At 54.0% G+C, this 22,733-nt stretch overlaps 2 protein-coding genes across 2 annotated transcripts; one reads left to right on the forward strand and one right to left on the reverse strand.

Annotated features, from left to right (window-relative positions):
- Window positions 1–898: 898 nt before the first annotated feature.
- LOC128266859 (neogenin) lies at window positions 899–8,017 on the reverse strand. Its single transcript, XM_053003649.1, has 10 exons — window positions 7,924–8,017; window positions 6,348–6,659; window positions 5,527–6,283; window positions 5,328–5,443; window positions 3,976–4,636; window positions 3,130–3,911; window positions 1,768–3,066; window positions 1,500–1,707; window positions 1,297–1,430; window positions 899–1,221 (listed from the first exon to the last, which is right to left on the reverse strand). Exons 1-10 carry the CDS (start codon window positions 8,015–8,017, stop codon window positions 983–985), a joined length of 4,602 nt encoding a protein of 1,533 aa, XP_052859609.1. The 3' UTR covers window positions 899–982.
- A 296-nt stretch (window positions 8,018–8,313) lies between these two features.
- On the forward strand, window positions 8,314–9,081 carry LOC128266861 (uncharacterized). Its single transcript, XM_053003650.1, has one exon. It carries the CDS (start codon window positions 8,314–8,316, stop codon window positions 9,079–9,081), a length of 768 nt encoding a protein of 255 aa, XP_052859610.1.
- The last annotated feature ends 13,652 nt before the right edge of the window (window positions 9,082–22,733 follow it).

A 22,733-nucleotide genomic window follows, 5' to 3' on the forward strand; every position in this document is an offset into this window, starting at 1 on the left:
TCAAAAGTTGTCCACTTACACTAGAGTTTCACTGGTTTCAAATAGACAATGGCGTTCTCTCTCTCGCGCGCGTTTCTAAGCGCAAGATGTCCTTAATCGGAACGGAGAACTGTGCAGTTAAATCATGAAGGCGGACAGGCAGCACCCGCGTGTGTTCCTCTCCTATCTTTCACGCTCCGGCGGTATTATGGCAGTTTCAAAACGGCATTTGGTGGCGCGCGCACATGTGGCGCAAAATTGATCCCTAGTTTTGTCCCTTCGCCCGCGCGCACTGCCTGGCCTGTCTTTAACTAAAATCACTGGGCATTCGTATTTTGGTTTACCGTTTCTCTCATTAAAGATAATTCCCCTTTGCGTACCCCGTATTGAATGAATGAAACCGACTGCGTTGGTTGGCCAAAAAGCAAAAAATCCCGGGCACACGGCACAGAACGGCGTGGCCCAGGGTGCGGCGTGATATTTACATGCGTGCGCTCCCAACAACATCTCCCCGGCCGGACATGCCAATGTAGAGAGTCGTAGTCGAACGGTGACGCCACCGAGAAAGCGAGACCAAAGGGCGAGGGTTCTTCAAGGGAACTCTCCATTCGAACATTGAACTCCCTAACCTACAAAGTCGGCGGCACACCGGTGCCGTTGCTCCGTCGTCTAGCTTTATGCGAAATGTTTATCAATGACTCCTCGAGACCGACTGACCGACCGAGAGTGGCCACTTACACACTTAAACCTACCGAAGAGTTTAATAAATTAATTTGTTTTACTGACTTTACTTACGGGGCGATGCTGCGGACGCGCACCCTCCTATCCTATCCGGTTGCCCTAATCCTAATCATCAGCTGCACCACTTCCACCACGAGAACTGCGCCGCACTCTCGTCGGTCTCTCGTTCATTCCGGTTCCCTTTCGTACACGGCAAAAGTTAAAACTAATAATGACTAAATAGTTTGCACCACGCACTTGGCGCGCATGACCTGGCATGACCTTAGCACTCGAACTCGTTGGCCGTTATTGCACTCAGATCCTTCATCAGGCCCTCCAGATTGGCCATCTCCTGGTTGAGCTCCTCGGTCGACGTGGACGGTGCGAGCCGCTGGATCTCATCGTTTGAGTGGGCCACCACCGGGCCAGTTTGCAGCCGATTGGTGAGCGATCCGGACGACAGCGACGCCTTCTTGTACGGGGACGAGTTCTGCGGGCGTATCGTGACGGCGGGTGTCGGAGCTACCGGGGGACAGGGACGGGATGGTAACGTGAGGAACCTTGCGCAATGGAATCCTCTCAACCCCTCATACTTACTGCCGTGTTTGCCCTGGCCACTGATAACCGGAGTCGATGAAGGTGGGGCAGGTACACTGAAACTCTTCAGCGGGTGTCCTTGGCCCCGCTTAGGCCCATCGACTGCGATACCTTGTGCGTAGGTAACATTGGGACTGAAAAGGGCAAACAAAAAAATGGTCATTGCCTCGGTCACCTCGGTCTGATGAGGTGCGCTTTCTGACCTGTAACTGCTGTCGTAAGTGTACGGATTTTCCGGGGTCTGGGCCACCCCGAGCGGGTTGGCCGGTGGTAGCTGAGGCGGCTGCTGGAGCAGGTTCTGCTGCGACAGTGTCGTCTGGTCCATCGTTATGTGTGGCCGCGCGGCCATACTGTACTGGGTGCGCGGGTACTGCGGTCGTTCCATCGTAGAACTCAGAGGTGTTGTGGTTCCTGAAAAGAAATCGCGTCATTCATGGCGGGTCATACTTATCACGGCCTCCACCGGCTTACCATTGTACCCCGGGAGATAGTTCCGCTTGTCGAGCGAGTTCGTGACGTGCGATGTGATGGGCGTTTCGCTGTCATAGTCGTGCCCTCCGCCGACCGATGATCGCGGTAGGGTCATCGTTCCACTGCTCGATGCACCACCATCGACCGAACCGGGTGTGGTCGTGGCGTGGTGGTTACCCTTGTCCAGATTCTTCAGCTCCATCTGATCGTGATGGATCCACAGATCCGGCGGTTTGATGATGCCCGCGTTGTTCTTCTGATAGCTCTTCTTCACGTGCTCCGGTGTCGGTTCCGGCTTCCGGCGGCACATTAGCACCACCACCCCGACCAGGACGGCCACGACGGCTAGCACCGAGAAGCCGATCACGACGTACAGTAGCTCCGGGGACATCGTGCTCTGCAGGGTAAGGTTTTCGCTCGAGTCCACTTCGGCGCCCGTTTTCATCGACACCATGGCCGAGAACGGGCCCATTCCCTTCGAGTGGCGTGTCTGGACCTTAAAGTAGTACGTCGTGTGCGGTTCCAGGGCCGGCAGTTCGGCGTGCGTCTTGTCACCGCTCGTCGATTCCAGGTTCCAGTCCCGGTCGCGTTTGCCCGTGTCCGTCGTGTACAGCACGTGGTAGCCAGCGATCGGGCCACTAGCGTAGCGGGGCGATTGCCACCGCAGGATGGCCGTTAGCGGGTTGCGTGGATCGAAGGATACCTCCAGGTCACGCGGAGGCGATACGGGCGATGCTTGTTGGGTCGAGTTTAGGACCGACATGGACCAGGCCGACTGGCGGTGACCTTTCACCACCTTGACCGCAAACTCGTACTGCGTGTTTGGCCGCAGTTCGGCAATCATACAGCTGAGCACGGTCGTGTTGTGGTATCGGTATCGGTTCGAACCGTTCGGATTGTACCGCACCATGTAATGGCGATTGTCCGTCACGTGCTGGCTCTTGCTGAGCGTCGTGTCCGTCCAGTACACCACGATCGAGGTGCCGGACATTGGAATGGCTCGCAGCCCTACAGGAACTTCCAGCGGCGTCGGAGCTTCGATCGGTGCGTCCTCCCGGGTTCGCACCGTGTCATACTTCGGTGCACCGTCTCCCATCGCGTTGCGGGCCCGCAGCGAGATCACGTACTCACTGTTCGGTTCCAGGCTGGTGATCTCGAAATGACGTCGGTTCTCCTCAATCTGCACCGTATCCTCGTCGGGGATACCCTTGCCCCAGCCAAGCACGTAACTGCGCACCTTAATCTCCTGGTGCACCGGTGGACCCCACATCACGGTGATGTTGTCCGCCCCGGGACGAGCTGGAACAGAGAAAGAAAGAATGAAAACCCAGTTCACAGCACCCGTCCCAGAAATGTACTCACTCTTCAGCCAGGACGGCTGGCCCGGGACCTGCGTCTCGTCGAGGTCGTTCTCGTACGTCTCGCTGTGGTGCCACTCGGTGAACGGCCCCGTCCCGTTGATCGTCATCGCGGCGATCTTCACCTGGTACGCGGACATCTTCTCCAGGTCCTTCAGAATGTAGTACCGCACGTTGGCCGGCGTCGTCTCGACCTGCAGCGCCTTCTTGTTCTTGCGGTATTTGATTTTGTAGCCCGTCAGCTGGCCATTCCGTTCCTCGACCGGCGGTGGCTCCCAGCGGATCGTGATCGCCGTCGAGCTGGTCGTCTCGAGCGTCACGTTGGCCGGCGGTTCCGATGGGGTCGATGAGTACGTCTTCACGTCCAGCTCGTGCGATGGGTCGCCCATTCCGGCCTGATTGAACGGAACGACGTACAGCGTGTAGTGCGTGTACGGGCGCAGTTCGTTGATGATGACCTCGGTCGTCGTGGTGTCCGAGTACATTTCCGCCCCGTTGTCCGTCTCGGCGTAGTACACCCGGTACTTGGCGATGAGGCCGTTCGGTACGGCCGGTGGGTCCCACTGCAGGTGAATGTCTCGCTCGGTGATGGCGTAACCGCGCAGGTTCTGGGGTGCCCCGGCAATGTTTTCCTCCGACAGGGTGTGCACCTCCAGTGGCTCCGACGACGCACCGGACCCGTGGTTGCTGTTACCGACCACCCGGAAGTGATAGGCTTTGCCCGGCTGCAGCGACTGAATGTTGACCTCTTGCTCGTCCCGCGACTTGGTCGTCAGCTTGCGTTCCCTGCGCACCACAGGCAGGACACCGATTAATTCCCGCTTTTTGGGGTCCGCGGTTGAGGGCTTACCTGTCGCTGGTGTGCATCCGGTAGTAGATCGAGTACGAGACGACTTCGTCCGGGTGCTTGGCCGGTTCGATCCAGCTGAGCGTGATGAAGCGGGACTGCACGATCTGAGCCTGCAGACCGCGCGGTGGCCCCGGCAATGGTGCGGCCGCCGCCAGCTTCCCACTGCCACCACCACCACCACCGGCACCGGCCGCATCGTCACCGCCACCGTCGTCTATCATCGATTTCGAGTATTTCCGCGTGACGGTGTTGGGGGGAGACTTGTGATTAGAAAAGTGTCCTACCTCCCGGGACCGGGAACCCGTCAGAGTTTGGTACAGCTTGTTTGGGTCCTCGTTCGGCCGGAGAGGATAAATTCGGCCATCCTCTTCGTCCTCTTCGTCCTCATCGTCCCCATCGTCGTCGTCGTCATCGTCGGTCTGGTCATTGTCCAGCTGCCGGCCACCGGTCCGGTCGTCGGCATAGTCATCGTCCGTGTACTCGTTGTACTGGAACTGGTCCCGGGTCACGTTCGGGCGCTCCTTCGTCCGCGACACCAGACTGTCCAGTACCGACTTCGAGAGCTTCGGGTCGGACTGCAGCAGTGGCAACTTTTCGTACGATTTCGTCTTCGACTGGGTCGGGTGAAACTTTTTGCCCTTGTGTCGCTTCGGTAGACCCCCTGCGTCCACCCGCCCCAAAGGTTGAGGATCGGTAACAAGTCACGTAACGTGGAGATGGGTCGATGGGGAGCGAGAAGCGATAACCCCGGGAGACACCACGAAGGATGTGTCACCCCATCAGCGCCGCGTTTGCATGCAAAACCCCATCACACCCCAATGGCCGCGTGGCCGCGAATGGGCAAAACGATCATAAATCATAATCAACGAGACGGCGGCCGGATTAGGCCGGAGAAGAGGAGCCCGCCGGGGAGGGTTTGAGCAAAACGGTTACACGCCGGGAGCCGGCCACGTGTGTGCCCAAGCAAACAAACGGAAGAAAACGAACGAAATCGATGACCGTGACCGTGTTGTTGGAGAACAAGAAAAGAAGAAAAAAACGGAAGAAAAGAAACAAACGAAGAAAACAGAAAGGTGTATTAAGATGATTGCCTTGCCGAGTTCGGGGAGTTCTGTATCGAAAGAAAACGTAAGTGAGAACGTAAAGCAACGGAATCAAACGGAACGGAGAACCCTCCAACCCCCCGAAGATCGTTATCCAGTATGCCGGGATCCTACACACTCTTGTCAGCCGAAAGTAAGCAAGGCGCCACGAGGGGAATCGAACGGTACGAACCCCTTCATGGACGGACGGATTGTCTGGGTGTCTGGGTAAGGAAAGGCGACCTACGGGGGACGAGCGCAATAAATTACCTGGTTCGATTATCTCGAGGCGGGCTGCCGCCTGCACGCTTCCGGCCGGGTTCGTGCCGATACACTGGAACATGCCCGCGTCGGAGCCGATGAGTCCGAAGATTTTCAGGTTGTGGCTGTCGAAGGAGAGGGGAAACGGAAAGGGACGTCGATTAACGTGTGCCGGATCGCGATGGTGATCGCGTGAAGAAGTCCGTACCCGCCGACGATTTGCATGTACTCGTTAGGCGTTATAAGATCGCCGTTCTTCAGCCACTGGATGACGGGTGTTGGCTTGCCGTGGATGGAGCAGGCCAGCTCCAGCTCTTCCTTCTCGTACGCCGCCTTGTCGTCCGGTGCGAGGATAAACTTTGGCGGCACCTGGACCTGCACGGTCGCGGACGCATCGAGCGAGTCCTCCGTGTTGCCCGCCCGGCACTGGTAGTCGCCGGCGTCCGTGTCCTGGATGGAGTCGATCTGCAGCGAGCCCGTGCCCATGATGCGGAACCGCGAGTCAAGATCGTTCATGTCGATGTCTTCCCCGTTTCGCAGCCAACGGATCGTGGGCTTCGGATTCCCGTTGGCGGCACAGTCGAGAATCACGGTGTCCCCCTCACGGACCGTCTGCGGCTGGGGCACGATCATGAAGGCGGGCGGTGCGAAGCTTTGCGGTTGGCCAGCGGTTGATTTGATGTTCAGGTTCGATTTGCTGCTCATCCGCGAGAACGTGCCGGCCGTCACGTTGCACTGGTAGACGCCCCGGTCCGCCGGGATCACTTCGTCGATTTCGAGTGCCCCGGACGGTAGCAGCAGCATGCGCGTCAGGTCCATCCGGAGCGGCACGTCATCCTTGAGCCACTCGGTGTGGTACCGTGACTCGACGCTGTACGGCAGCAGCCCGGACATACACTTGAAGTACGCCGTCTGGCCGGTGTAAAGGTAGATCTCGTGCGATTCCTGGTTTATGTCGGGCAAGTCTGACGGAAAGACAAACTGGGTGAGTGAGTGACACGCAACCGGGGCGGAATAGCTGCGGCTTACCTGCGATCGTGACACGGGCCGATCGGCTCACGATTGTGCCAATACCGTCGATGCCCAGCAGACAATGGTAGAACCCCGTCAGTCCCCGGTTGTTCTCGACCGAGCTAATGTACAGCGAGCCGTTGGTGAGCTGCGAGCGGAACGTATCCCCGACGATCCCAATGTCCTGCCCGTCCGGTCCACGCCACCGGATGTTGGGCGGCACCTTACCATCCTGCAGCACCTTACGATCGGCACGGCCCGCACACTGCAGTAATACTGAATTCCCTTCCGGTACGGTCACATCCGACGGTTCCACCGTAAACTCGAGCGCTGCAGAGAGAAAAGGGGAAAAATGAGGTGGATCAGTCATTAATCAACGGTGACGAGTCTATTGAATTAGGGCGAAGGGCGATTAGTTGAATGATTTCCGGTTTATCCACACGAGGATACCTGTTTTCGGGATTTACCGTGAAGTTGACCGGAAGTTGTTTCGGTTTCGCATCTAGTAACGAAGTTCCGGCACTTCAAAGCCACCCAAGATCCGGATTAGAAAAACGCACAGCACTGTCATTTTGCTGCATCGGCTGAAGTTTGACAGCTCGAAGCTGAAGGTGTATTTCTATTTCCATAGCAACACATGCCGCTCAAGGTTTGTTTCAACAAGGAAACCGTAATTTCTGTTTTCAGGGGGCTTGGCCGGAAGTTTAGGTATCGGTTCGATTTTCACTGACCAGCGGCCGGGAGTTAATATTTGCCCTGTCATCACCGCCGGTTCACGCTGCTAATGAAAAGCATATGTTTCCGTTCGATTTTTCAGCCCGATTCAACGGGGACGAAGACCGATGGACACCAACCCCACCGTCCGCCGGAACGCGGAGAGGATGTTTATGGCACTTCATAAAATGTTGTTGACCGAAAGTATGCAGAACACTATGCTTGTTTTCGACGCAGACATCGTTTGGGGAGTAAATTAGAAAATACGCAACGTGGGGAGTGGTGTCCATTTGTTGCAGTGCGTGTTCTAACACATGTCCAGCGTTCGCAAACCTAACCCCGGGCTGTTGGTTGTTTAAACGAGTTACACTCGAGAGCTGGACACCAGTGTGCCCTGTTGCATCAGGCAGGCCCACCAACGGCCTCCCGTTTCGGGGTGGTGGGTCCTATTTACATGTCCGGAATTAGTTTTGGGAATTACTTTTCCATCCTTCCCCACAGTCGAATGGACGACGATTGGATGTGGGGTGATTAAAACTGCAGAAGCAACAAATAAAATTACCACCCAGAACTAGGAATGATGACGCGGAATACCCTCCTGATGAATGGTGGCCCAGCATGATGATCATGCCCCGGATCCTGCTGCATCCTGACAAAAACCGAGCGACAGCCGCGTGGGAATTCTGGGTATGGTCAGGATCAAAACTTTACCGTACACGGGACAGGGACATGGGACTTACAGAGTAAGCAACAGGACCGAATGGAGAATGATGTGTTGTGGACCACGAGAGCTTGGTTGACAAATACAAGAGCCACAGGCCGCCATGAAGGCGATAAACCGCCGAAACTTTGCATCCAATTAAACGATGCCGGTCCTGACCGGAGGACGAGTTCGAAACGTGCTCCGATCCGAAGAAGTTGTAGTGCGCTCGCAGCATCCGATTGGGTGTTAAGTAGTGCGTGTTATTGCGCATTGGTGTGGTCTCTTGACGCAAGGGTCGTTTTTCTTTTCCTTTTGTTCTGAATGTCCTACCTTGAGAGGTGTGTGCGTGTGTTGGCGTCCGAGTTATTTAGTGTGCGAATGACGCATCAACCAATATTGTTGTACTGTGAGACACTTGAAAAGAATGCCCAACATTAGAAGGAAGCCATTGTCAACCTTTGACACCGCGTAATAAGCACCTAAAGCCCTGATAACTGTGCCTACGGAGGGATTAGTGCAAAAATTGTTTTTGGTGACCCAAGTCTAGAGTGGATTGTCAGCAACAACATGAATAGCCAGCTGCGGGAATATTTGGACTCGATTGAATATCTGCCGGAGGAGCTGCTGTACGGGGTATGCGAGACGGCAAAGATCGACCGATCCATCCAAAGCAACACCGAGGATCTAAACCGACGCGTCGATTCGTTATTCCGCAAATGCCGCCGAGGCGAGTTGTCCGCGGCCGTCGCCGATGCCGAGTTCGCTGTCATCAGGGACTGCTACGAACAGCTTCTCGAGGATTCAGACGAAAAGCTTCGCCTAGCCGTTAGTATGCACGACCAGGTTGCGAACCATTTGCAGCGCCTTGATGTGTGTCTGGACAAGCTGAAGGAAGAACTGGAAACGAAACGCCCCGGAAGTACGGAGCGACTGGAGAAGCGTTTCTTTGGAACGGAACTTGGGAAGCGCACCAGGGAGCAGATGCAGAGTCGTTTCTACGACACGAAAACGAAAGATGCTTTCGAAACGTCCAGCAGCGACCCGGTTGGTGTCGGCAACAATGAAGTGGAGAGTGGCGTCCAACAAGATGCGGCACGGTGCGGTCCCGTCAGTGCACAGACATTCGATCGCGCCGGATGTAATGGGCTCTCGATCGAGTCGACAGGAACACTGGTTCCGAGTGATCCGGCCAACGCGGACCAACACTATCCACCGTTGCCATTGGCAGGAGATGCCCAGCCGCAACCATCAGATAACGCAGCAGAGCGAAAGCAGGAACAACCACAAATCGTTTCACAAATGTCGCTGCAGTTTTCGCAACTTCGGCTGTCGTAGGTCTCAAATCGGCGCTACGGAGCAAGAGGGTCCTGAATTCCTGAAGGGCCGCATCGTTTAAGTACAAGTTCTGGAAAACAAATATTCAACGACAGTGCCCAATAGAATTACTTTGATCAACAAACCATTAACATACAGTGAAACTGCGCAGAAACACAATACTAACGTGAGTCCAATTCTGTTCAACTCCAATAAACAATAGTACCAAGGGTTCGATCGCAAGTTTGTGTTATGTCATCTGGGCTGCTAGGGAAGAAGTGTCAAGAGAGGAACATGACGAGTCTCTTAGTAGGCAACCAAAAATCAGGCGGTCTTAGTAGGCCGATGCACTGATTGATGATGTCGAAACATCAATTAGAGCCTATCTCCCGGATTGGAGACCCGGCCGTGTAGAACATTACGCCACTGCCTGGCCTTGGCCGTTTCGCGTTTCCATAATCACGTCATTAGAAAGGAAGTACTCATAAACGACCGTACGGCTCTCGTAACTAATTCTAACCATTACCAACCCGTTGCAGAACCGAACCGATAGATCGGAGGGGCGCCCGTTGATGCACTCTCCACGCGCCGTTCTCGGCGAGTTCTCCTTCTCGAAGCAGCAGCAACAGCAGTAAATTAACCTACATTAATGGCGCTGGTGTGTCTTGCGCCGTGCGCCTCTTCCAAACGATGCCACTTAAACGTTTACCAGTTTAAAGAGCGTTCTTCTCTCGAGCGAACTCTTTCCCTGTTCCGACTCCGTGCGCCGGCCGGCCAATAAAGCGCACGTTCAGCATACTCAAAGTGCACTAATCGGGGGGTCCTGGCTGGCGGCGGCGTCGGCTTTCTCAATTAAATTAATGTCTTCCAAATGGCATCGGGGCGGAAAATCAGATTACCGCCCGGGACCAAAGTGAGACCATATAGGGGCTCTGCTCGCTGCTGGTTGCAGTTCGCCAATGCCGGCCAGTGCCGGCTGCTGCATTCAATCCGCATCAACACGACAGCGGACACGAGACCGGCCGGCCGCCACTGATTGTTGGCAATTTCCAGTGCCAATTTATGAATCTAAGGACGCTGTTCCTGGAGAACGGAGCGCAGTCGGTAATTAATAAGCGCGTAGCGCGTTCTGACCGAAAAGTTCCGTGTCCACCGTGTCCACTGGCGAATGTCATTACTCATCGTTAACTGAGCGGAGCCCAAATCACGAGCCCCTCAACGTCAGGCGACGGACATCAAACGCTGCTGGCTGTGGCTATGAAGGCGGTGCCGCCGCCCCCTTCGTCGTGGGTGTGTAAATCGGTTCCAATCTATCAATTAAGATAAATTATCTTGCTCCGATTTGGAGTCATTTTAAACTTGTGGCGCGTCTGGTGCGGCTAGACCCCGGGGGAGGGTTGCGCCACACAACAAATCCCCAAGCCGACCGAGGGGTTGATGTATTTAAAACTGATGGTCAGAATCGTGGAACGGGGCTCTCGGGTTCGGGGTTTTCGGTGGGTGACCCTCCAGAGGAGAAGTCCATCAGCCACGTTGCCACGGCTGCCAGGCATTTAATTTAGTTCAATCAAGACCAGAGATACCAGACCCACAGAGATTGGATTCGGGCGCACGTCAAACCAGAAAAATGTTGAGCCGGAAAATATGTCTGGGACACTGCGCGACCTTTTAAAATTCGACTTCAAGCCACATACAACCCGGGGAACACCGCGGTGCATCTGAGGCCCCTTTGTGATTGTGACAGTCTACACTAATCGAAAAATCCCAAAAAAACGGAACGCACCGTGTCATGTCAACACTTTCTGGGCTCGGCGCTCTGTCCATCGGCGATGATAAAATCTGCCCGCTTCGTGTTTGATTACGAATTCATGTCCGTTGTGTGGTTGCCATTTGCCGTTGTCGTCCCGTTCCGTCTATCGAGCCTTACTATCATTTCACTTTCGATTCACTGGACTCTCACGGGTTGATAATGGGGTGACGCGCCAGGGCCGCTTCAACTTCAAAAACACGTCCCGCGCTTCGGTTACGCGCGGGAGAGTTCTATCGATTCGGAAACATCGACTCCGGCCATTCGGGAACACAACGGCCTCACTTCAGTGAAATTGATTTCTATTTACTTTGTAGCCACAAGCGACCATCGGCTAGGACACACGATGATGGTGCTTTAATGAATTTTTATTCGCCCGTCCTCCGGCCCGCTCGCTTCTGGCGTTCCGACGAGTGCGTTGGAATGCGTTATCTCCGCCGGGAGGCGGGAGAGGGCGTCGCCGTTGGCCGGATGGCGCCACGAAGGTTGGCGCTCTCGAGGGCGCCGTTCCCGGATTCATTCCTTCACGTGTAGTGACGGCGGCGCTCCCCCGTCACGTGTTTCTTTCGGAGGCTTCCGGGCATCGCTTAAGGATGCACCCTTGCAGAACCACCCCGTCCGGACTAGGCCGCCAACCGGAAGAGGGAAGATTCCTTCCGCCATTGTGGCCCATGTGTGCCTACCAGCCCCATTCTTTACTGACAGTTTATTCTTTTCCCATCGTAGGGAGTGGTGTATGCTGCTTCTGGCAGATCTGGCCACACAAACCACCGGCCATTCGGGCAACGATGAACTACAATAATTCGCTGGGAGGGTCCGCTCGCTCCGGGGACCAACAATTCTTCTCTCCGGACAAAACGATTTCTGCGGTTCTGGCGCAACCGACCGCAAAAAAGGCCGCTGTAACCGGCCGGTGTCCTCACCGGTAACACGCACGGACAACGAGAGAGCCTTCCGTGGGGTCTGATTAGAATCGATATTGGGCGGTCCCTGCCTGGGCAAAACGGAACAAGGAACGGAACACGCCTCCATGGTTGCGATAAAAGTTCTGCACCAGGGGCAGGAGTGGACACAACAGTGGAACCTCGCGCACCCGGAATCATCATGTTGGCGAACAAATAAAAGTTCCAATGAAGTAGCGGCGAGCAGAATATGATTTACCGGCTGGGCGGTTGGGCCACCCCCGGGGGCCGCACACCTTTGGGAGAACTCCATTCAAATGGAGTCAACCTCCCGCCCCGGGATTAGGTCCGGGAGTTATGCTATGTGACCTCGTGCAGGAATTTGCAATCAATTTCTCATTACCATTCTACTGCCGGGTAAACAAACGTCCGTGTGTCCTTGTACCCCCTGCCCGGAACCGAGACCCAGTTCGGCCCTACATCGAGGAGTCCTCGTTTCGGCCCGGGCGCGGCCTCCGGAAGGGAAAACTTTGCCACGCTGTTTCGCCGCGCCGCGCCGTTTGTTTTTCTTTCTTTGCCACCGGGAATCATAAACGGAGGCCGAAAAGTTGTGCTTACAACTCGGCCATTAGCAGTGGCCCTTTTGTGTGTGTGTGTGCGCGTTGTTTACCGACACATTTACTACCTCAGCGGCAGCAGCAGGACGACACCGAACGTGCCTTTCACTTGCCCGCGTCGTACACTTTCAATGGGCAATGTTTTTCGTGGGTCAGATATTCGGTGGGTAACACCCCACATTGAGCACGAACTGAAAGGTGGACCCACCTTTCCGGGAACAAGTTCAGTCTTCAAACCAAATAAAAATAGTAATTGGCCACAATACTAATGAATCACGAGCGCGCGCGCGCGCCTTCAAGGGAATCGACGGCAACTTCATTCGGTTCGGTTGTTTGGCGTACGGCTTACAGAGCCGTTACGACTAATGGAGTCCATCCCATCGGCACCTCCCAAAACAAACGAGTGCGAAACCCGACAGAAGAAGCGAGAGGGTGCGTGCCGAAGACAACGGTGGCACGTGGCAAACCGGAAACAGATCGACGAATGTCCGCTAGAGAGGCGGGACGACCACCAAGCATCAGCCTCCAGCTCGTCAGACTGCGGCTGCATTCCTCTGTGTGTAATTGAAATGGAAAATCACGATACATGAAGAATTATGGCGCTCTCGGAGGAACCTTTTGCGGACACGGACCGGGGATGGCCGGGCACTAACGGATCGGTTACTCTGTGTCGTTCCGTCGTCCGTCTGGTATTGCCCTTTTTTACGACGCCCCAAAGGAGGAGAGCGGACACCCCAGAGGGTGCGTTCGGTTTTAGTGCGTTCTCCCTGGACAGGCGTCTGGACCTGGGGTGCCCTGTCTCACTCTCTGTCAGGAGTGCTGTGGCCGTGTGGCCATTTCTCTTCATTAATGGGCTGATAGAATGTGCATAAATAAGAAATATTCCGCATAAAACTGTCGACTGTGGTTCGAGAGAACGGCACATCGCCATTTGGACGACATCTAACGCCGGTCGTTTCAAGGACCATTGCCGGGAATCCCGGGAAATGAGGTGGAATAAGCAGTTGCGTCGAGCGCAGTTTCAAGATGTGCACTCCGTGGAGTGTAGTATCCGCAGTAGGACATTTAACGCCCGAGCAATTGCAAACGTCGAGACCGTTATATGATAAACGATAAGGAGCAACCCACAGGGCGCCCGGTAGCGTCAATAAGCACTCGCGCTGGTTACAGCTTTATTGCCACTTCACCGAGAGGGAGAGAGAGAGAGAGTAATATCACTTCAAAGCGGATGTAATCCGTCCGCAGAATTCGCTCCCCGTTTAAGTCGGTGTCCGGCGTTCTCCAAAAAGTCTTCCCGAAAGGGGACCGTGTAAATGAATCGACCCATGACGATGACTTTCTGACCACTTTCAGAGCCTGGCTCGGGGCCCACAACTCTCGACCAACAGCTGCTGCCCGCCTGAGAACCCTCACAAGTCCTGAGTCAGCAGTTTTCAAAAGGAATCGGACCCAAGAACCGAAACATGCTTCGGCCCGATGACGGGGGTCTTGGCAGTGTTATGAGCCAGCTTCAAGGGGGCCGGCTAGTGGAGTGTGTCTAGTGCCGCATTATTGTAGCCACTTCAGCCACACGCTTCCGGCACCGGAAGGAGTCCTCTCACCGGACACTCTCAGAGGCGTCTTTCATTTGTCGCTCTCGTCTTGGAAGAATCGGAAGTCCTTTTTCTGAAGTGGAAAACGGAAGCTGTAGACCAACGACGACGACGACCACGGACTGAATAAACGTTGACGGATTTAAGGCTTAGCAGACCGCGAGCTTCAACTCTGTTCCAGCCCATCCTCGCGGGAGCCCCGGGAGCAATGGAAAGTTGTGGAAAACTATCACAACTTGGCCCGATTCGATAAACAGAAGAGCGGTTTGATATGAAATGAAAACCGCAAATTAGAAGGGACGCGCGAACGCGCCAACAAAGGCCCGCTCCCCGATCGCCCCGATATGATGGCCGTAATAAAGTTTTCTTCCACATTTCCACCGGGGCGGACGTGGCGGACTTCGGGTCCGCTCCTCCGTGCTGGGTGTTTTGTTCCAACTTGCTGGCGCGCTGTGGCTATGTTCTGGCCACCTTCTTTTCTCGGAGCATAAAACGGAGTTTTCCGTTTGCTTTTAGCTCCGCTTCCGGTACACGGAAAAAAACCCACGACCGAGCAAAGAGCAAACCAACACAGGACACGGGACAGAATGGCAACAAGCTACCGGCCGGCATCGGATAAAAACGGAGCGAAAACGGGACAAACTTCCCAGACTCGGCAACAATACTCGCTTGATTTCCTCGCCGGAATTGCCGGAACGGACCACCATCGGTCACCGGCCGTTTACCGGCTCGGAAGCAATGTGGCCATGACAGAGAAAGAGAGAAAACTTTTCTCCACCGGAACCTGCTGCGCTTCGCGCCCGAAAAGCCCGAAAATGGACGCGAACTTATTAATTTGAAGAGCAAACTACCAAATTATCTGCTAAATAGTTGGGTAGAGCCCCCCGCCCGCCCGGATTGGAACCCGGGGCCGCGGGGTTTAAATCGAAGCACTTGATTTATTTGCACGAGGAACGCTAGGTGCAATCAAGGCCCGGAAACAGCTGATTGAATTGGCCACAAAGCTCGCGTCGTCCGTGAGGACTACGGACTCTAATGATCCTGTGTCGGGCCAATGGACGACCACACGGCACTAATTGCCGGCCGCGCGTTCGAAGCGGACCTTAAGTGTGTCCACCGTGAAAAAAAACGGAATAAAAAAGGCTTCAAAACTTCCACCCGAGACCGCGCCTCGACGTGGTTGGCCTCCGTTTCTAGCTTCGGTTTTTTTTTGGGTAGCACAAAGTGTCGCCCCTAGAAATGTAGCATTATGTTTGCCGCAGAGTGCGGCATTCAGGCGCGCTCGCGGCCCGGGACCGGTCGGTTGGCAATTATCAAGATTAACGAACCTGCCAATCAGCGGTGCAAAGCTGACGCGGTGTCCCCACCCTGCGGAGCGATGATAAGGTCTCCGCCGATCGCCGATCGGAGGTCGGATTCGGTGACTGCACGGCCCTGCCAACAAGTCCGTGGACTTTTGGAGGCCCAACAAAGGAAAAAACGCGCCCGAGAAAAAGCGGAACGGGGCCAGTGTCAATCATGGTTTATTTGGGACTCCGAAAAGAGCATAAATGATACGGTTTAGAAAAAAAGCTCCATTGCCAAAAAGTTTACCATAAAACGCCCCGAATGAAAGGGGCGATTGGGGCGGTTGAATCCGGGGCACCACCCGAAACGCATCACATCGAAACCATCAATCAAACAATGGTCAGAAGAAAAAAAAACCCGAATCATTAGGCCCATTATCACCGTGTGTGTGTGCGTGTGTTTTCGCGAATCAATAATTGCATAAATTATACATTAATTGGGGCCCCGGGGCATACACACGTTCCGCTCTAATGCCCGATGCTGCCCGGGGCTACGAGACAAACTGGGACACGCGGAACGGGACCGGAAAAACAGGAAATTAATGCTTTGTTTGTTGTCGAGCGCAGCACAACCCGTTGGGCCGTTGATCAAATTTGGTCATTAAATTAGTGAAAAATGTTGCGGCTGCTCGATCACGCGGCCGCGATCACCGCGAAAGGCCGCCGGTCGTTGGCCGGTTATGCTCTCCCCCGCCGGCAACATAATTTCGAGGGCCAGCTGGGGGGACCACCGCTAATGTTAATGTTTGTGCGAAGGCGCAACAGCGCGACGCGTGCTAATCACGTTCCGTTACGGCACGGGGCACGGCGACGATCACATCACGAACCCGGTTCGTGGTGGGCTTCACGCCCGATCGTTCCCCGCAGCATCCTCCCCGGTTTAATGGGGAGGACGCAAATAATTGTTGACACTACGCTGTCAGCGGTGCTGTGAATGATGGCCGATTGTGGCGCAAGATAATCGATCACCGTGGGGCTCTCCCGGTAATGGGCTTAGTAGAGAGTGGGCCCAAACGAGAATATGGAGTAAAAGCTGGAGCTGACGGATCGGTCGGATCGGTTGATAATATTTTTGACTCCATTCGCTCACATCTTTAAATAATGTCCCGCTGCACACGGTGGCATTGATGTGGCCAGAAATGACCGGGGTGTCAAAGTAACGATGGTTTTAATTAATGTTCTGTTTGCTTTAATTTTATAGCCGGACGTCGGCGGTGCAAAATTCCCGAAAAGGGGAAAAGGCGGCACGGAAGTGAGCCAATTTTCTGGTTCGTTGTTCGTTCGCCAACATGGGAAAAAGGGGTGGCCTCAACAGTACCTGCTGTTGACGGGTCCCGGCCGTGTGCGCGTGTGTGTGTCTGGTTAGGGTCCGTCAGCAATTCGGCGTGGATTGCGAAAAGTGAAAACAGGTGCGGCAGCTGAATGTTTTCACTTATTAAAAATGAATTCACTGCAGTCCGTCGGCGTGGCCCCTCTCTCAGACCCACCGAACCGGGATTGCCGTCAAATGCCGAAAGGCGGCGAAATTGGTTCTCTGTCGGTCCGGTGAGCTTTTCTCACCGATAGCATCTGTGTGTGGCCAGCAACAATCCGGATGAACACAACAATGCATCGTTCGAAGGGGTGCATAGCGCTGCTTGCCAGCTGTGACAGGACTCTGTGGCGCACTCGGGGAAAATGGGAAAAGAATGGCCCTCGCAACCGTGGGAAACGGTTAACGGGTGGGTCCGTAGCGTAGAAGAACTCGGTAGCCAACACTTCGGCCCGGAATTATGGCTATTTTGGTGCTCTAGAACCATCGCTCTAACACACAAACAGTGCGCCCTTAGTAACCTACTTTCAATCCTCCAAACATTCAGCCTAAACCTGCCGACTTCAACAGAAACATCTTTGTTGTGGTTCACCGGAACTTCCCGGTCGGGTTTGGACCGAAATTAATATGCCACAAACAACGGCTGGCTACGCCATGGCGGGCTTTCCGGGAAAAATGGCACCAAAGGCACTCCACCAGATTTAAAAGGGCTTTCTGCTTCGATCCTGATAATTTTCCAAACAATTTCCACGCACCGCACGTACCAAGAACCATCCAAGCCAGGAGCCGGCCAGAACCGTTTATGCTTTATAATTACAACAAATTCGAAAGTTGTTCTCGGCCGGCGCGCGGCCACCGACGACTACGGCCGCCGAGATACGCCAAAGAAGGGGCGCGCGCGGGCGATATGAATTCCCGTCAGAGGCCAGTAGCTCGATGCAGTTCCAAACAACACAAACAACACGGCGAGCCAATTGCTCATATTTCTCGTGAGCCCCGCCTTGGAGTTATGTTTGGATTTCACTCCAAAAATAGCAGCATTGGCGACGCACCGTCGGTAGCATATGCCGACGCCAGAGAAGGAGCAAAATTTCATATGAAACGCCCGCCTGCCACTGCTTGGGCGCACCTATCTCCGGCACCGATCCGAACCCCTTCTTTGGAGTCACAGCACACCGCTCAAGAGCAGCAGAAATGAGAAAAAAATCCCCAAACGACCAAAACGTCGTCGTCGACGTCGGTCGGAGAGCCAACGAATCGTTGCCCGATACTTTCTCACACACCACGGCGAACAGAAGAATCGGGCCAGAAAACAAATCCCTACCCCAATGACATGTTCCGGATGTCAAATCTAGTGGTCCCCGAGGACAATCAGCACAGACGGGCACAACGATAACCGCTCGTCATCTGGTGCGGTTGATTGAATTTCACTCCCGTGTAAGGAACGTCACGGAAATGCACTTAACGGAAGGGTCCACGAACCGCAGACGCAGTGAGAACAGCCACATACTAAACAGTCAAGATCGTTTGGAGCTGTCAAAACATCGATTCCCGAGGCACAACACAGCATAAGATGGTGCGGCCATTATTTCCGCCGTAACATTAACGATCACGACGACACGCTGGCAGTGATTTTTAATCGTTTGGTTCTCATCGCAAAGCACAACACGCAGCAGCAACAGCAGTTGATGGAAGGCGTGAACGGTGAACTAATGTCCGAATGTCGGTTGTGGCCGCTCTTCTTCCGTCGCTTCCTCGATAGCTCACTCCGGAACGCGTTTATGCAAATAAACAACCGGAAGTTGATTAATTTCTCAAGCACCAGATGCTGGCGGTGTCTGGGGTGGGGGCACGGGTTTTGATTGCCCGAACGTTGGCGGAATTCCGCGAGCGAAACGCTCACCTGCCAAACGAATTCAGGAGAGGACATAAAACGAATTCCTTCCACGGCTGCGCAATCACATTTCTGGAGTTAGTTTCCAACCAAACGCCGGTCGCCGAACACCGTTTGATGTCCGGTGGGCCGGGCCGGGATTGTGGAAGTAATAAAAGTTTAATTTCGACGCAAATGAAACCGAATCCGCGTTTACTCCGCGAAACACGGTGCACACACTATGGGCGATTGGCTGTGGGTTGTGGCTTAAAGTAGCGAAAAAGGGAATAAAATGGCATTGGGATGGCTTTTCCCCCCAAGGCCTTGCAAGGGCTCGAAGGGCTCGAACTATACACAGTTTGGGTTCATTTTTGGTGTCTTTAAATACAGGCCTTGATTCACAGGCCTTAACACCACGGTTCGGAATCAGTCGTTCCCGTGGCAGGTCCCGTGGTGGGTCGCCAAATAAAAACGGGAAACAAATTGCTATTACACTCTAATTGACGATCGACGCCCCGGCTCTCTGATGGAAACCAGAGCCAGAGTTTCCTCCGAGAGCTCCACCGAAGAGTGCCGAATGCCAGGACGAGGGCAATGATGGCGATGATAAATGAAACGACCACCGAGCCCCGGAGAGTGCGCTCCGGAACATCAAACGATTATTTTCTACCGATGCAGAAATCCAATTTTGGTAGCAACTCTGTTTACCCAACATACACCGATACACCGACCGGTGTGGCTCCGAGTGGGTCGGATTATGTTGGCGGCCCCCGTACAAGAAATCATACCACCAGAAATCGTTGGTCGTTCGAGGGATCGTTCGAGGTTTTACGAGGAGTCAGAAAAGTCGAGATAAATCCACCTGTCGGAGCCATATGGCGTCGCATCGGGGCGCCGTAGGCCTCCGTATTGTAGGCGTTTGATCTGGGCTCGATGCAAATAGACTCGCTCGACTCGGTGCGAGGTAACCAGCCTGCGGTTCCGATTCGTTGATGTGATTTCGATAACTCACCCGCGGGCCATTATAGCCGCGGACGTTGGCGAATCGCCGGTCGCTAGAGTAATCGCCGCCAATCAAATTACTGTTTGAACATTTTGTTTACAATAATTGCCACGTCGCATTTCGGTTCGGCCACATGTTGAAGGCTTTATTACGCAGCGAGTCGACTGAGTGGCATCCATTAGGCCAGGAAGCGGGAGAGTGGAGTCAGCGATAATGTTATGCCCGCCATCAATCAGGACGACCACAGAGAGAGAGAGTAGGTCGTATCCCGTGGCGCTCGGGCTAATTAAATTATTAATCAGCTACCGATAAATATTTTATCCACGGGACATCACCATCAGCATCCAGTCGCTGGCTCGAGGCTTCGTTTGCTATTCGCCGTGTTGTTTATCGCTGTAGCAGGCTGTGAAACGTCCAACTGCAAATTGATGGAGCTTAAACGATACATCTTGATTGAAAGTTACACTTGCAACTCACCACATTAACATCTCACCATATGGGCACATTCCACATTGTGTGGTGCCGCAAAATTTCACAGCTTCCGGTTCAATAAATATGTATCTTGTGGCATAAATTCAAACTCCCATTATGCTGTGCATCAAAGGCATACACCATCTGTCATCCGCAGGACTGCAGAGGCCTACTGCGTAACCATGGCAACAATTTACTCTACAGCTCAATGGACGCCTCAATGGGCAAACGGCTTTAACGCACGACTGCAAAGAAGCATAAATCAAAAAATTAAACACCCAGAAGTGAATACCCCGAGTTGGTGCCGAGCCGGGGCCACAGGAGCGTAAAACGATTGCGGGTGAGCATGTACACATACCACACCGGCGAAGTAACAATCAATGTTGCCAGCTTGTTTTTGCAGACCCCGATGGGAAGAAGATAGGACGCAACAGTCGGGGAGGTGCCACATACTGGCAAAAGAACTTCCTCCGCTGCGTGTTGTTGGACAGATCGGGGAACAGATGGACTTGGCCCTGGAAACAGTGTTCCCTCATCAGTGCCACAGAGATCGATGGCGATGCAAAGAAGACGCTCAAAAGACACGACACTCTGAGGACGTGTCCTCCAGAACGGTCGCCTCGGGGGCCGATAGAGCGGAACCGTGCGGTTTTATGTTGAAGTTGGCGAGAAAGCTACTCCACGGCAAACTCTGTGCTACTGTGGGATGTTTGTGCAATGCGGCGCACGGCTCGGAGAAGATTCCTTCGAACGGTTTTGTGGCTGCTGGGCGAGATAGCGCACGGTCCTAAATCATAAGCAAAGTGCACCGGGGGGCGGGAGGCCCAACACCAGCCGTGTCTACTGTCGTTCTTTTCTTGGGTTTCCAATCTTCGATGCTGAGGTCATTGTGAAGGCGCCTGGCCAAACATAGCACGACAACGTAAACGGTCCCAAAACTCATCTCACAGCCCACCCAGCAGCAGCAGCCAAGTGGCGAGTGAAGATTACATATGGGGGGGCCTTAAAGATACCGAGCTTAGGCGTCGGTGGTCGGTGGCTGGCTGCTTCGGCAGTAAGTGGAGCCCGACGCTCCCGACCTCCCAGCCCCAACCGAGGTGACGGAGCAAATGGTTCGTAAATATTAACGCCCGATTATCGTACGCTCCGGTGCGGATTGTGCACATAAAGTGTCCGTGTGTGAATGTTTAATAATTCATCGCACTAATTTTCGGCCCGACATTGACACACGGCCTCGCCTCGGTCTGGCCACGCCGGTGGTCCCCCGGGCGGTCCCGGGTCCGAAATGGTCCGAAACGCACTCCGTCGCTGGCGATGGTGTGTGCGAAACAGATTGCAGGACCCAGCCCCCGGAGGGCACTACTGCCTTCTTGGCCCGCGGCTTACTTGATCTCTAATTAAATTTATGGGCTCATGCATGACCAATCAGCAGCGCGCCGCACCGAGAGTGGGCGCCTGCGAAACGGCTCTAGAAGGTACGGCACCAGGCGCCTCCATCGGAACGGGGCCCCCCGTTTTTGTTGGCCACCGGACCCCGCGGAAAGGTCCTGATTAATTACACGAACTTTGCCACCTTTTACCTTTCTTCCCCACGTTGACCCCTGATTTTTGAATTCCTGTCCATCGCGGGGGTTGATGAAACATTGTTTTACCCCCTAACCAACCGAACCAAAGTTGCAAGTTGTGCGCTTAATTAAGGCGCAGCACAAGGCAGAAGAAACACGGGCACGGACATAATTTGCTACACTCAGAAGTCCGAAAAAACCCGACCATTTTATTAGCATCTTGTTAGTGTGGAGCAGAAAAACAATAGACGCCTAATTGGCGAACGCAAAGAACCGGAAGCGCTCGGCCCTCGCTGCCTCGATCGGTAAACAGTTTCTTTACAACACACAGACAGACAGCAGGGTTTTATCGTCCATTTTGGATTGCAAATTTAGGTGCAACTTTATTGTTGTTATTAAGGGGCTCCGTTCGCCAAACAAACCGTACAGAGGCAAACAACTTTTTCTTTAAATCGCTTTACGCTTTACAAAGACCTCAAAAACTGAGGGACGCTCATAAACGAAATGCGTCGCCGCGGGGCTTAAAACTTGGCGAGCAAAGCACTTTTATGGGCGCGCGAAACAAAAATATCGCATGTTATCTGCTGCCAAACCTGAGGCTTCCGGCTCGTGACATTGACAGACAGCACACCACCACCGGCGACTAATTAGAAAGTTCATGAATAATTTAATTGTTTTTCGCCGGGGCACCTTTTTCTCTATTTGTGTCGTTTGGTCCCGCGCGCTGTGATGGGAACTCACCTCCCGGACCGATCGTACGTCGGTCACTGATTGACGTGAAGATTATCACAGATTCCTGGCCCACGGCCCACGAAAGTTTCTCGAAGCGCCGAAGCGAAATCAATCAGAAATCGCGAATGTGTCCGGGTTTTTTTTTCTGGGATGGAAATCAATTTGATTACCGGCCCAGTGCGCCATCAATCCTGTGTTGCCCGCGCCCGTCGCGTCAAAAAAGGGACACTGATGAATATTTACTTTCCTGGTGCCGTTTATCGTGCGCAACACACGATGCCGCCCCGGAAAGAAAATATACACAGCGCGCCCCCCCCAAAGGAAAAGAAATGGAAAAATAATACAATTTGCATACAAATGGTCTAATCATCCTGACGCCACCGCTTCAAAAGGATGGCTCCATTCTGTCGTAACAAGGCAGACGCTAATTAATGTTTATCAGTGGTCCCCGTG

This window comes from Anopheles cruzii, chromosome 2, assembly GCF_943734635.1.
Source record: "Anopheles cruzii chromosome 2, idAnoCruzAS_RS32_06, whole genome shotgun sequence".
Classification (NCBI taxonomy): Eukaryota; Metazoa; Arthropoda; class Insecta; order Diptera; family Culicidae; genus Anopheles; species Anopheles cruzii.

Bases quoted from the DNA above. Each gene is read 5' to 3' on its own strand.
- LOC128266861 (XM_053003650.1), top strand. From the start codon at position 8,314: ATGAATAGCCAGCTGCGGGAATATTTGGACTCGATTGAATATCTGCCG.
- LOC128266859 (XM_053003649.1), bottom strand. From the start codon at position 8,017: ATGCGCAATAACACGCACTACTTAACACCCAATCGGATGCTGCGAGCG. The intron at 6,284-6,347 runs GTAAGCCGCAGC...TCTTTCCGTCAG, and splicing joins GGCCCGTGTCACGATCGCAG to ACTTGCCCGACATAAACCAG. The intron at 5,444-5,526 runs GTACGGACTTCT...CTCCTTCGACAG, and splicing joins TACATGCAAATCGTCGGCGG to CCACAACCTGAAAATCTTCG.